Source organism: Hylobates moloch, unplaced genomic scaffold, assembly GCF_009828535.3.
Source record: "Hylobates moloch isolate HMO894 unplaced genomic scaffold, HMol_V3 SCAFFOLD_8, whole genome shotgun sequence".
NCBI lineage: Eukaryota > Metazoa > Chordata > Mammalia > Primates > Hylobatidae > Hylobates > Hylobates moloch.
The window spans coordinates 2,741,109-2,756,069 of record NW_026652283.1 but is presented as its reverse complement, the minus strand read 5'-3'; the positions used below and the strand labels follow the sequence as shown (position 1 = coordinate 2,756,069).

General features: G+C 45.4%; 1 protein-coding gene and 1 pseudogene across 1 annotated transcript; one reads left to right on the top strand and one right to left on the bottom strand.

The window, feature by feature from the left end:
• Positions 1–4,270: 4,270 nt before the first annotated feature.
• On the top strand, positions 4,271–6,375 carry LOC116473898 (IQ motif and SEC7 domain-containing protein 3-like; annotated as a pseudogene).
• Positions 6,376–11,573: 5,198 nt separating this feature from the next.
• LOC131384121 (voltage-dependent L-type calcium channel subunit alpha-1C-like) lies at positions 11,574–14,422 on the bottom strand. Its single transcript, XM_058443379.1, has 3 exons — positions 14,295–14,422; positions 12,314–12,420; positions 11,574–11,990 (listed from the first exon to the last, which is right to left on the bottom strand). Exons 1-3 carry the CDS (start codon positions 14,312–14,314, stop codon positions 11,824–11,826), a joined length of 294 nt encoding a protein of 97 aa, XP_058299362.1. The 5' UTR covers positions 14,315–14,422; the 3' UTR covers positions 11,574–11,823.
• Positions 14,423–14,961: the final 539 nt, after the last annotated feature.

Sequence of the window (14,961 nt, the reverse complement as noted above, 5' to 3'; positions counted from 1 at the left end):
GTGATTTGTGAGATTTTGATGCATCCATCACCCAAGCAGTATACACTGAACCCAATTTGTAGTCTTTTATCCATCATCCACTCCCACCCTTTCCCCCTGAGCCTCTAAAGTCCATTTTATCCTTCTTATGCCTCTGCATCCTCATAACTTAGCTGCCACTTATGAGTGAGAACATACAATGTTTGGTTTTCCATTCCTGAGTTACTTCACTTTGAATAATAGTATCCAATCCCACTCAGTTGCTGTGGATGCCATTAATTCATTCCTTTTTATGGCTAAGTAGTATTCCATCATACATATACCACAGTTTTTTTTATCCACTCATTGATTGATGGGCATTTGGGCTGGCTCCACATTTTTGCAATTGTGAATTGCGCTGCTGTAAACATGCGTGTGCAAGTATCTTTTTCATATAACGACTTACTTTCCTCTGGGTATATATCCATTAGTGGGATTGCTGGATCAAATGACAATTCTACTTTCAGTTCTTTAAGGAATTTCCGCACTGCTTTCCATCATGGTTGTACTAGTTTACATTCCCAGCAGCAGTTAGAAATTTTCCGTTTTCACTGCATCCATGCCAACATCTATTACTTTTGGATTTTTTGATAATGGCCATTCTTATAGGAGTAAGGTGGTATCACACTGTGGTTTTGGTTTGCGTTTCCCTGATCGTTAGTGATGTTACTCATGTTCTCATGTTTGTTGGCCATTTGTGTATCTTCTTTTGAGAATTGTCTATTCATGTCCTCAGCTCACTTTTTGATGGGATTGTTTGCTTTTTTCTTGCTAATTTGTTTGAGTTCCTTGTAGATTCTGGATATTAGTCTTTTGTTGGATGTATAGATTGTGAAGATTTTCTCCCACTCTGGGTTATCTTTTTACTCTGCTGATTGTTCCTTTTGCCGTGCAAAAGTTTTTTAGTTTAAGTAAGTCCCACCTATTTCTCTTTGTTTTTGTTGCGTTTGCTTTTGGGTTCTTGGTCATGAAATCTTTGCCTAAGCCAATATCTAGAAGGGTTTTTCCAGTGTTATATTCTAAAATTTTTATTTTTACAAGTCTTAGATTTAAGTCCTTGATCCATCTTGAGTGGAGTTTTGTGTAAGGTGAGAGATGAGGATCCAATTTTATTCTCCTACATGTGGCTTGCCAGTTATCCCAGCACCATTTGTTGAATAGGGCCCTGCCTCCCTCTTACAAAGACTTGTGGTTACTTTGGATCCACCCATATAATCCAGGATGAACTTCCCATCTCCAGACCCTTACTTTAATAACATTTTTAAAGTCCCTTTTGTCATGTACAGTAACACATTTATAGGTTCAGGGGACAAAGATATGGGCATCTTTGGGAGGTCATTCTGCCTACCAGAGATGCAAATACCAAAATGCATAGACAAAGAAATAGAATACCTGAATAGTCCTGTACCTATTAAAAAACCTGAAAGTGTAGTTTAAAAATCTTCCCACAAAGAGACCTCTGGACAGACATGGCTTCATTCTGTCAAACACTTAACAAAGAAATGAACCTTAACTCTTCACACTGAACACAAAAATTAACCTGGAATGGATCATAGACCTAAACTTGAAAGCAAAAACTATAAAACCTCCAGCAAAACAAACAAACAAACAAACAAAAAAGAGAGCATGCTTATAACCCTGAATAGGCAAAGAATTTTTGATAGGACACAAAAAGCATGAACCATAGCATAAAAATCAGTATATTTTCCATCAAAATAAAAATCTTTGCTCTTTAACAGATATTAAGACAATGAAAAGGAAAACTACAGGCTGGAAGAAAATATTTGCCATACATACATCTGACAAAGACTGCTTTCCAGAATGTATTAAGAAGTCTTATGATATAGTTTAAATATTTGGCCCCACCCAAATTTCATGTTGCATTGTAATCCCCAGTGTTGGAGGTGGGGCCTGATAGAAGGTGTTTGGGTCTTGGGGGCGGTTTCCTCGTGGCTTGGTGCTGTCCTCAGGATGGTGATGAGTTCCTGTGAGATCTGGTTGTTGAAATGTGTGTAGCACCTCCCCCCTCACTCTCTCTTGCTCCTGCTTTTGCCATTTGATGTGCCAATTCCCGCTTTGCCTTCCGCCATGAATAAAAGTTCTGTGAGGCCTTTTCAGAAGGTAAGCAGATGCTGGCACCGTGCTTCCTGTAGAGGTTGCAGAACCTTGCCAATTAAACCCCTTTTTTTTTATAAATTGCCCAATCTCAAGTATTTCTTTATAGCAATGCAAGAATGTCCTAACACATCTTATAACTCAAAAATAAGAAGGCAGAGAATTCAATAGAAACAGCGGGCAAAGGAGATACACAAATAAACAATAAAACACATGTGAAGATACTCAATAGCGTTAGTCACCAGGAAAACACTTATTAAAACCATATTGATATGCAACTACTTGCCCACTCAAATGGATTAAATAAAAAAGGGATGAAAATACCAAATGTTAGCAAGGATGTGAAATACCTGAACCTGTCATATGTTGCCAGCAAGAATTAAAAATAGTACCATTGGCTGGGCGCAGTGGCTCCCTCCTGAAATTCCAGCACTTTGGTAGCCAGGTGGATAACCTGAGGTCAGGAGTTTGAGACGAGCCTGGCCAACATGACAAAATCCCATCTCTACTAAAAATACAAAAATTAGCTGGGCTTGGTGGCAGGTTCCTGTAATCCCTGCTACTTGGAAGGCTGTGGCAGGAGAATCGCTTGAATCCCGGAGATGGAGGTTGCAGTGAGCCAAGATTGCACCACTGCATTCCAGCTTGGGTGACAGAGCAAGACCCTGTCTCAAAAAAAAAAAAAAAAAAAAAAAAAAAAAAAAAAGCACCATCACTTTGGAAAACAGTTTGGCAGTGTCTTATTCAGTTAAATACATATTTTTATGTAATCCAGCAATTTCAGTTCTATAATTTTAGTCTTGATAAAACATATGAAACATGTTCACACAAAGACTTGTCCATTAATAATCACAGCCAAGGCTGGGCGCAGTGGCTCACACCTGTAATCCCAGCACTTTGGGAGTCCAAGGCAGGTGGATCACTTGAGGTCAGGAGTTCGAGACAAGCCTGGCCAACTTGGCAAAACCCCATCTCTACTCAAAATAGAAAAATTACCCAGGTGTGGTGGCACATGCCTGTAATCCCAGCTATTCAGGAGGCTGAGGCAAGACAGTCACTTGAACCTGGGATGTGGAGGTTGCAGTGAGCCGAGATCACACCACTACAGTACATCCTGGGTGACAGAGCAAGACTTTGGCTCAAAAAAAAAAAAAATCACAACCACTTTATTAAAAATAACCAGAACTTGGAAACAACCAAAATGTTCATCAATAGGTGAATACATAAGTGATGGTATATCTATTGTGGATATGACTCAAAAATAAAAGGAACAAACAAGAGATACCCATAACAGAATGATTAAACCTCAAAAGCACTGTGCTGAGCAAAAAAGAAAGACATGAAATAGTACATGCTGCATGATTTCCATTTACGTGAAATTCCATAAGAGGCACAAATAACATATATTGACGGAAAGCAGATCAGTGGTTAACTGGAGCTGAGCAGGGGAGGATTGACTGCAATGGGGCATGAGGTTACTTTTTGCAATAATGGAAATTTTGATTGTAGTAGTGACTATGGAGATGTATATATTTGTCAAAATTCATTGAACGGTGCAATCAAGATGAGTGCATACTACTGGATATAAATTGTAAGTCAATAAAGTTGATTTTTAAAAAATAACAGCAAGAAGTTAAAAAATGAAAGTTCTTGGTCCTCATTCTTAGTGATTCCAATACAGCAGGACTGATACAGGGCCCAGAAATTTGCATTTTCAACAAGCCCCATGGATAATTATGCTGCAGGCTGTTTCACTTATAGTATTTGTCTCTATCATCACACAATCCTGGGCAACAAACCAAATAGTCAAGCAAAGAAAATTCAGAAGAAAAGAGCTTGAGGTTTTGTGTGTCCTTGTTCCACCCCCCAACCTCCGTTCTTTAGAAGGAATGCTGGTCACTACCAAGGCATCCTCCAGGGTGCTGTTTCCCCTAGCCTTGGGCTCAGCTGTGGATAAGCTTCCTTCATTCATTCTTTACAAAACGAATTTTGCTAAGAAGGTACATGGGATAGAAGCAAAATAAAAACACATTAGAACTGCAGAGAAGCCATTGTATTTTCATAGCACAAATAACTTCCTATAAAGTCATGCAAGTCTGACACTAGAAGGGGTTGGGTGGCCCAGCTCATTGGGCACATGGTACCCACAAATATGCCTACCCCGGAAGAGCAGAAGGTCAACAGGAGCCTGATGGGCCGCCTGTGTAAAGAATGCACAGCGTAACAACAAATATGCTAACACCCACATCCCAGCCTTCTTCCCACCCTGCTCCTATAAAAGGGAAGAGAGGGTACTTTCCCTGCCAAATTAGATTAAACCATAATGCTCTGTTTCTGTTTGTTAGTCTTTTCCTGCTATCTGCTGTGTCTTCCCCATCTGTGGCCCACTATTGTCTCTACCTGTTGAAATCCTTCTCATTCTTCATAGTCCAGCTTGAATAACACCTCCATCAGACCTTATCAGATCATCATAGTCAAATGAAGTCTCTCCCTCCCTTAAGCTCTGTGGCGCTTGGCTTGAAGAGCTCTTACAGAGATCTTGACTTGTATTTTACTTATTCATGTGCATGACATATCTACTCTACTATACTGGAGTCAATTTGATTACAGAAACAATAATTTATTATCTATGCCTGGTGGAGATCCTAGCACATTACTTTGCATATATGCATCTGGCAGGTACTTTACATAAAATTATTATAGAAATGAATGATTTAGCTGATGGTCATTAGTATCTCTGAGGTTTTGCTCATGCTGCCTTTCCTTTCTGGAAAACTCTTCTCACTTTAAGAGTCACTTCCTCCTGTAGTTCATAAATGTTTGTCAAATAGAATGATCTATTCAGAAGTTTCTGGAAGAATTAGCCCTTGCTACAGAAGGCCTGGTTTATTTAGTTTGTGTTCCTAGTAGAAACAGCCAAAACTGTCCTGAGGTCTCACTCCCAGAGAAAACCCAGCATGAACAGCCTTCCCACACCAAGTTTCATCATGGTTGAAGGAAGGAGCAGGACTGGATGCTCTTTGAGGTCCCTCGGAGCCCCACGATCCTTGTGTTCCAGGGAATTCCCTGACAGAATAGATTGCTGCGAGCAAGAGGCGAGTGTGGGCTCTCCTCAGCAGGTCTCTAGATGGATTCCAGCCCCTGGAAGGCCTGGATCTGGGAGAAGAATTTGCGCCCCTTCAGGGACCCACGCCTTCCTCTCCTCCAGCTCATTTCTCTCTTTCTTTGCCCCCACCTTCCCCTGTTCTTCTTCCTCTCTGCCAGCTTCTCCCCTTCTCTCCCTTTTTTTTTCTGCTTCTCTTCTCCTACCGGTCCCACCGCACCTTCCCTATACCACCGCTTCCCCTTCGCCTACTTTCCCGTCTTGCCGGTCAGATTCACTGTCCTTCTCGTGTCGCCTGCATTATCCTGCTTCCCTCCCACGCCCCGACACAGGCTCCCTCTCGCTGGCCTCCTCCCTCTCCTCTCTGCCCAGGGGGAACCAGAGCCTCCTCTGGACGCCAAGAGACAGGAAGGGGTGCTCTGGGTCGCGGCCTTTCCCCGTGGTGAGTGTGTGACGATCGGGATGGCGGTGACGCGGCGCTGACGGCGGGAGGGAGGCTGGGCCCGTGGGAGAGGACAGCTGGGCTGCTGGGTTCCGGCGCCCCCGCGCTCGCAGCCACCAGCCCACGGGCAGGCAGGGCGCAGGCAGCGGTGGGTGGCATCGAGAGCCTGCTGGTGAACCCGGTGCGCGCCGTGCTCTACCTCAAGGGCTCTGAGCCATCCATCGTGCAGAACCAGCAGAGCCTCGTCCACAAACCTGGAGCTCGACGAGGAGGAGCGGCGGCTGGATGAGCTGAGCTCTGAGAACCGCAGCATGTGGGAGCACCAGCAGCTGCTGCAAGCCCACCCTTGTGCCCGCCATCGTCGTTGCGGGTACTGGCCTTCTGGGATTCTTCTCTCCATTGCCACTGGGGGCCAGGAACCTCTCCAGGACCAGGGACAGCGCTCAGCCGCCGCGCCGCATCCCGCCCCCGAGCAGATGCCGCTTAAGCACCACGGACAGCTCCTGGCGCAGCCCTCGGCCTCCTGGCTGCCGGGCTCACACAACCCAATCGCCCCACCAGCTCCCGGGACACTTGGGGCCGCTACATACAAGGAGAAGGAGGGTCCACCGAGTTGCTGCGCTGCATCCGGAGCCCTTCTTCAGTACAAATCCCCCGCGCCCTCGGCAAGGGCCTCCTGGGCAGGAGACCTGAGTGAGACGGGAGGAGCCGATGGGCACTGCTGTGTTGGGAGCAAGGGAAGAAAGTGGGTGTGAGAGAGAGATGGGGAAATAGAGTGCGCTGGAGTCTAAACGATAGGGGTGATGTGGCGTGAAGGGGTGAGAAGATACTTGGGGACAAAAGCGTGACAGGAGATTAGGGGATGACGAAGGAAGGATATCCGTGCTTGAGAAAGTTTTGGAGAATGTTGGAGCGAAAAAGGCGTAACCAGACCATCGGTAGCGGCAAAGGAGGAAATAAATGGGTTTTAAGCTACTGCGGACGTTGAGAACTGGCAGATTTAAAGGGGACTAGACTGGCAGGAAGTTTGAGTGAAGATTAAACTGAAGAAAAGAGAACAATTGAAAGATTTATTTAAGTTAGGAAAAATTTGGAAGGGAGTTTCGGTAGTAAAAGTATTTGAATGGAGAGTGAGATATGAAAATACGGAGACTGGGAAAAAGGCATGTGAAGATATTTAACAGGGCTGGGGCCCAGGAAGAGTAGGACTCAGGTACAGGGTAATTCAGGAGGCAGAGGACATAGCTGAAAAGCAGGAATGATTTGGGAAAGCAGGGGAGCTGGAGGCAGAGGAAGAGAAAGTGTAGCTCTTTACCTGCTGCAGTGGGCATCACAGCCAGGAGTGGCTCATTAGGGGAAGCTTTCTCTGCTCTGACTGGAGGGGGCACCTTTCTTCTGAATTCCCGCAGAGCTGAAGACATGCAAGGAAACATCCCATCAGACTATTGGAGGACTCAGGTATAGCTTGAGGACTTGGTCTCGTTATAGCTTTTTCCTCCAACTCAAGAAGGATTTCCATGCAAGGTTATCGGCCATCATGAAAAGGGAACGATGATACAGGGGACAGTTGGCAGATGGAGTTGGTATTTGGATGTCCTGACTGTTTAAATCTTCCTGTTAAGGCCAGCAACTGCAAACCTGATTTCCTCTTGATTATTTGCTGATCACTGAAATCTCATCTTGGGTCCTGAGAAAAATGTTAACTTCCCAGGACCTAGGGCCTCAAGCTCTTTCTTCATTCATGAGGTCTGTGAACTAGGCATATGGGAAGAAGACATGAAAGGGGCTGGCATGCTCTCTCCTCTGTACTGGAAGGCTGTGGCTATGTCAGCTTTATTTCTCTGGTTAGATGGGTCATGGGAAACAAAAGGGAAGAACAGCTGGATGTTTAATGGCAATCATTAAAAAGTCAGGAAACAACAGATGCTGGAGAGGATGTGGAGAAATAGGAACACTTTTACACTGTTGGTGGGAGTGTAAATTAGTTCAACCATTGTAGTTCAACCATCAAACAGTGTGGCGATTCCTCAAGGATCTACAACCAGAAATACCATTTGACCCAGTAATCCCATTACTGAGTATATATACCCAAAGGATTATAAATCATTCTACTTTAAAGACACATGCACACGTATGTTTATTGCAGCACTATTCACAATAGCAAAGACTTGGAACCAACCCAAATGCCCATGCATGATAGACTGGATAAAGATAATGTGGCACATGTACACTTTAGAATACTATGCAGCCATAAAAAAGGATGGGTTAATGTCCTTTGCAGGGATATGGATGAAGCTGGAAGCCATCATTCTCAGCAAACTAACACAGGAACAAAAAATGAAACACCGCATGTTCTCACTCATAAGTGGGAGTTGAACAATGAGAACACATGGACACAGGGATGGGAACATCACACACCAGGCCAGTCTGGGGGTGGGGGAGCTAAAGGAGGGATACCATTATGAGAAATACCTAATGTAGATGACAGGTTAATGGGTGCAGCAAACCACCGTGGCACGTGTACACCTTTGTAACAAACCTGCACGTTCTGCACATGTATTCCAGAACTTAAAATATAATAAAAAAATAAAATAATAAAATATTAGCCAGGCATGGTGGAGCATGCCTGCAGTCCCAGCTACTTGGGAGGTTGAGATGGGAGAATAACTCAAACTCTGGAGGCAGAGGTTGTAGTGAGTGAGATCACACCACGGCACTCCAGCCTGGGGTCAGAGTGAGATCTGTTAAAAACAAAAAAAAAAGAAAAAGAACATTCTTCAAAGATACTAAGTGGTCTTTTCCTTAAATAGGGAGAAAGAAATTTTCCTTCTTTGGGGTAAAGGCCAAAGAGTACAATTGCTGAGTCACACGGCAAGTGTATGTTTGGTTTTATAAGAAACTGCCAAAATATTTTCCACAGTGGCTGTGGGAAGGGAAGGGAAGGGAAGGGAAGGGAAGGGAAGGGAAGGGAAGGGAAGGAAGGGAAGGTCTAGTCACACCAATGGTGCATGAGCTGTCCAGTTTCTTAGCATTCTTGCTAGCATTTGGTTTTTTTTTTTTTTTTTTTTTATGTTATCCATTCTAACAGGCATAGCAATAGCTCCTGTGGCTTGAATTTCCATTCCCCTAAGGGCTAATGGTGCTGATCATATTTACATGTGTGCATGTGCTGTTCACAACCTTTCTTTGGTGAAATGTCTATTCATGTCTTTTGCCCATTTTCTCATGGGATTTTTTTTTTTTTGAGACGGAGTCTCACTCTGTCACCCAGGCTGGAGTCCAGTGGTGTGATCTTGGCTCACTGCAACCTCTGCCTCCCAGGTTCAAGTGATTCTCCTGCCTCAGCTTCCTGAGTAGCTGGGAATACAGGCGTGTGCCACCACGTCTGGCTAATTTTTTGTATTTTTAGTAGAGACGGGGTTTCACCATGTTAGCCAGGATGGTCTCGATCTCTTGACCTCATGATCCTCCCGCCTTGGCCTCCAAAAGTGCTGGGATTACAGGCTTGAGCCACCGCGCCCAGCCGAGATTTTTTTTTTTTAAATGTATTGAGTTTTGAGAGTTCTTCATGGATTCTAGATAAAAGTCTTTTGTCTGCTATATGGCTTGCGGATGTTTTCATTCAATCTGTAGGATGTCTTTTCATCTTCTTACTAGTATCCTTCACAGATCAAGAGTCTCACATTTTGATGAAGTCCATGTTATAAGTTTTTCCGCATATGAATTGTTATTTTGGTGTCATGTCTAAGAACTAGATGTTGAATATTTCTCCTATGTTTTCTTCTAAAAGTTTTATAGTCTTGCATGTTACATTTAAATCTGTGACCCTTTGGAACTAATTTTGAAATTAGGTAGGAATTTCAGGTTGAGGTTCAAATTTTGCACATGAAAATTCCATTATTCCCATAGCATTTGTTGAAAAAATGCCCTTTCTCTATTGAGTTGCTTTTGCACCTTTGTCAGAAATCTCTTGGCCATATTTGTGTAGATTCATTTCTGTACTCTGTATTCTGTGCCATTGGTCTCTGTGTCCATTCCTTCAATAAACCACATGATTGTGATTACTTTTGCATTAAAGTAGGACTTAAAATACTGTAGCACAGTATTTTCATCTAAATGAAACTAAATTCATCTTTCTACCTTTAAATATAAATTTAAAAATCAGTTTGTCTATATAGACAAAATATCCTATACTGGGATTTTGATGGATTTGTATTTAAGTCATAGATCAATTTGGGGAGAATTGAAATTTTTACTATGCTGAATCTTCCTATCCATGAATATATCTCTTCATTTATTTAGACCTTCTTTGATGTTGTTTATAGCACTTTTTAAGTTTTCAGAGTAGAGAATCCTGTATACCTAAGAATTTCATTTTTCAGAAGTATTATAAATGTAATTTTTGCAACATTTAGAATTTCCAGTTATTTATTGCTAGCATGTAAGTATTGAATTTAGTATTGCATGTGTTGACCTTGTATTATTTCTGGGTTTTCGTTTTCCCCAAGAAAGTCAATTTTCTACACAAGGAAGTCACTCTGGTTCTCCCACCATGTTTGTCTATGCAGTGTCCACCCTTCCAGGAGTAGGAAATTCCCTGATCTAGAGCTCAACCCCAGCCTTTGGGACTTAACAGTGTGTGTCGGTGTAGTGAGGGGGGTCGTTCAAGCGTCCCCCAACAATGTAGAGATGTGGCAGAAACCCATTCACCTGTTATATTGGTTATATATTGGTCATATTGGTATCTGGCTCCACAAAGAAACGTTTCATTGCTTTGACATAAAAATAAATTGATGAATGAAGTTAAACCCAGAAGTGGCTTCACAAGGAGGTTGTGTAAGCATCTGCCCATGGGACGCCCTTCCACGCACCGTCTTTCTCACTAGATGTTGGGGAGGACAGGGAGCTGGGGCTGGGGAGGGCAGTGGGAAGACGGAGCTTTGCTTAGGGACAGGGACATGTGCCCCATTCCTGACAGTTGTAGGACTCTTCTTTCCCTCCTATCTTCCCCCTCAACCTCCTCAAATCGTAGCTGCTGGAGAACCTGGACTCTGGAGGCTGAGGGCCTCCCTGTGAGTGAGGTGCGGGCTTCCCCGCCTGCCTTTGCACAGGAGCCTGTGTCAGGTGGTACCTGGACAGCATGAGAGGAGGGACATCAGCAGAGCGGGGACAGGGTGGCAGACAGCCCCACACCCCGCCAGGTAGGCTGACGTGGCTGGGACAACACCCCCAGATGGAACGAGTACTCTTCTCACCTTCCCAAATAGATCCTTGAGATGCCAGCGGCTCCACCACACTGGTCACTGTGGGTGGGTGAGCTGAACACATCCTTCCATGAACTGGGAAGAGACACAGAGGGAGACAAAATTTGCCCTTTTCTTGCCTCCATTCACCCCCTAGTCCTCTCTGTGCTGACATTTGCCCCAGAGGCAGATCTTGTTTAAAAAACAAAATTGGCCCAGACTCCATCAGCAAGTATTTGCCTCCCCTGGGGTTTAAAGAGGCCTCTGGGAGTCAGCAGGCCCCTTTTGTGGCCTCTTTGCTGAATCGTTTCTAATCCTTGACAATGATATTTCAATTATTCTAGGCCTCTAGGGACAGAGATGCCATCATCCTCCTTTGCCACCTTTCCCACGATGGTTTGATGAAGTTAAAAACCCTGATGACCAGGGTTCCACTCTATCCTTCTCCTAAACATTTGTTCTACTTCTTTGCCTTTAGGAGTGGTGGGCGTGTATCATAAGGCCTATTGTAAAGGATGGTGTAAAGTAACCATCCAAAGGTTTGTTACTTTACACAACCCTTTGGATGACTTCTGTACATAGCACTCTTGCTATAAGAGTAATTCTTTTGTAGAAATAGGCTCTGTGGAGAATTGTCTCCTTGGCCCCTTCATGTAGCTCACAACTTTTATTATTGAAATAAATGAATAAAAGGCTGCACTTGTGGACAGACACAAATATGCTTGGACGTGGCTATCTCTGAACTTGTGTGGCTCAAAATAACTTCCAGAGTCCTCATTTTCAGGGTGTTCTCACCCAGAAAGCTACCAACTTGGGCGTGGAAAGACCTGCTTCTCCTGGACTCCTGGATGTGCCAGCCATCGAGACAGGGAAGACCCACTGAGGTCTTCAGGATTTGTCTGTCACCCTGGGGACTGTCTGGCCTGCTGGCAGGTGACAGTGGCCTGTCCAAAAGTGTGAGCTACCTGAGGATGGGCCAGATGCAAGGGCAGGACTGTCTTCTGAGAGATGTCTCCCCCTCGGTCCTTCTGTCGCTTCAGACATTCCAGGTGGAAGGAGGCCCTTCGACCTGCGAAGCCAGCCAGAGAGCCAGGATCAGGACAGGAAAACAGGACGCTGGCCTGTGACGGTTCACATGCTGGTGGGGTGCCAGGAGCAGTAACTATGGCCCCAGACACTCCTCCTTTCCCCTCCCCTCATCGGAGACGTATTCTGGTGTCCGGGGCTCATCCCTGCACACCTGGCCTTTGGAATGTTGTCTCCTTGCTTTGGAAATCCCCCCACTGTGTGGGGCTGGTTTGAGGCAGCCACAACGATTTCCCAATCATCCCTGACCAGTGTTCTCTTGGGAGTAACCGCCGACCACATCCAGAGAGCGAGGGGTGCATTTACCTAGTGAGGCAGAGTGGAGGAAACCCCTCTTCGGAGATTGCTGGATGTCCCTCTTGTCCTCCTCTGGGAGCGTCAGTTGCCGATTTTTGTCATCCTGGTAGGAGAGCCTGGAACAGAGAGTTCATGGGGCTTGTTCCTGGAGGCTGAGAAGTGGCCACCCACAGGGACAGCTGCACCCCCGGAAAGCACTTTGCTCTGATCCTTAGTGAAGGGACGCCCACTTTGTGCTTACATGCAAGTTTGGGGAATTGCCACCCCAAGAAGTTCTGGCCTGCCCCTGGCGTCTTCCAGGCCTGCTCAGTGGGAGCTGCCAGCTCCTCACCCGCAGCCTGTCTCATGAGCCTGCAGTTCTGACTTGGGACAGTGAAGGCACTCTGGGGTCAAAGGTGTTGAGAAAGCAGAAAGAATCCTAGGCCCATGAAGTTCTTTTGGGGAATGGCCTTGGCGCCTGTGTTTGCATGAGCTGATGCTGTTTACCCCAGTGACCCTCAACTTTAGCCCAAACTTATCCCCACCCCCCGATTTCTCCCTGCCCTGCCACCCCGCTCATCAGCAAGAGCACATAAGCAGCTGCCTACAACCACTCTACAGTTACACAGTAGGTGAACAGCAGGGCTGTGAGGGACCTCAGGGGACATCTAGCCTATTGCTTCCAGGCCTTTGATGGAAACTCAATGAGAAGTAGATTTGACAGCTTCTCATCACGCACAGACACACCTGATGGAATGAAACCTCATGCCCTTTGCTTACCCTTAGTGCATGCATTGCTCCCCTGGTGAGTCCTAGTCCACTTTAGTCTGTTCTATTTTTAGTAAAATTTTGATTCACAATCTCTGCTGGGTCAGGCTGCAGTTCAAGAAGCACAGTTGCATTCCAACCTCATTCCCAGATGAGACCACTGACTCGCTGGTCCCTGGTGCCAGCCCACACCTCTGAGGGTGACTCCACGCCTGCTCATGGCACAGCACAGAGACTTGGATAATTTGTAGACGTGCAAGAAGGCTGGTTGAGTGCAGACTGCAATATTTATGCCTTGAAGACTTGCTCTTACTCTCAGCTAGATAAGGCCTCCGTATTATATTTTCTTCTTATGCAAATCACCCCTGCTCTTGCAGATCTAGCTAGTATTTGACCCTGTGCATGGTACCTACTAAGGTCACCCTGCCCTCAACCTTCTCTGAATGCCTGTACCCCTCGGGGTTCCAGCACTCTGGGGCAATTAATGGGAAACTCTCCATGTTATCTTCCTCTCCTGAGACCCTCTTAGTTTACTAGTTTGTGGAATCTCCTTAAGGCATGATTTAGCATGGTGCCTCGCTGCACCAAGCACTCTAGAAAACTGACATAGGTTAAACTACATGCTTTTCCTTATTTCTAGGGCAGGTGGTCAGGTATTAATTTGTATTCTCTAAAAATCAATTTAGAGACTGTTATCTCATAAGGAGCTTCAGGTATTTCCCTTTTTTATATTGACCGTGTTTCACTGAGTCAGAAAAGTAGAAGGCCTGTCACCCCCACCGCCCCATTTTGCTGATGGGGACACGAAGGCACAGGGCAGTTGAGTGATTTGTCAAGAGCCACTGGCTGGGACTCTTTCCATGCTTTTCCTTAGTCACTTGATTCTTCTTTCCATGCTGGGGAAAAGGAGGCGCGTCTGCTACTCTTCCCATCCAGTTCCTGCGCAGAAAGCACTGGACCCAGGAAGCCTCGTGCTGTGCTGGCCTGGCCGCAGCTCTCCCCACACTCCCCACGGTGGGGGGCGTTGTGCCCCCTCCCACGACCTCCAGCCACACCTTTCTGGTCTTCAAAAGCCTGCAAGCCTAGTCCTTCCTCACTCTGACATCTTTTCAGGAACGCTTCTAAACACTGTGTCTCAAACTGCTGTGAATGCCACCCACAGTCATAAGACGTTTCACAAGGTGACCCCCAGATACACACATCTATTGGCAATGAAACAAGTGTTTCCCAACACAGTGCTTACCTTTGTGACATTTGATGCATTCTAATAGTTTCTATTGTGCTGTGCTGCGCTACGCTATTCTTTTAAGTGTTAGTCATAACCGACTAAATGGATGTCACAACCTTCTAAAAGGATCTAGATCTGCAGCTAAAATCCTCCAAAGATTCCAGCAAAGAAAAAATCTCAGGCCTAGCTTTACCACCAGTGCCCTCTTCTGGGCAGCTTTATTATAAGTAGTGTCTTGAAACACTTGTGTAATTGTCAATATATATATGTGTACACTGAATCTCACCAGAAAATATTTTTATGACTGTTGGTTACAGCCTAAAATGTTTAAGAAACAATGTTTAGGAATTTTTCTGGTCAGGAAAGGCCAAACTAAAAAGAGCATAGTGTGTGTGTGTGTGTGTGTGTGTGTGTGTGTGTGTGTGTGTGTGATGGGGGCTCCCACTCCCCTAAGGAGATAACAGATGCTGTGCAGATGTTTTCTCTGTGATCTCCTCTCCTCCCGAAAATTATGCCCAAAGGCGGGATCTCAGGGACCTGCCCCTGCCTCCTCACATCTGTTCCCACACCAGGGCCTGGCTGAGAGAGGGCAGCAGAGCTCACATCTCTGTGGAGAGCAGGCTGGGCTCACTGCAGGACTCCTATGTTGTGGGTTCATCTTCACTTCATAGGTTCTGTCCTG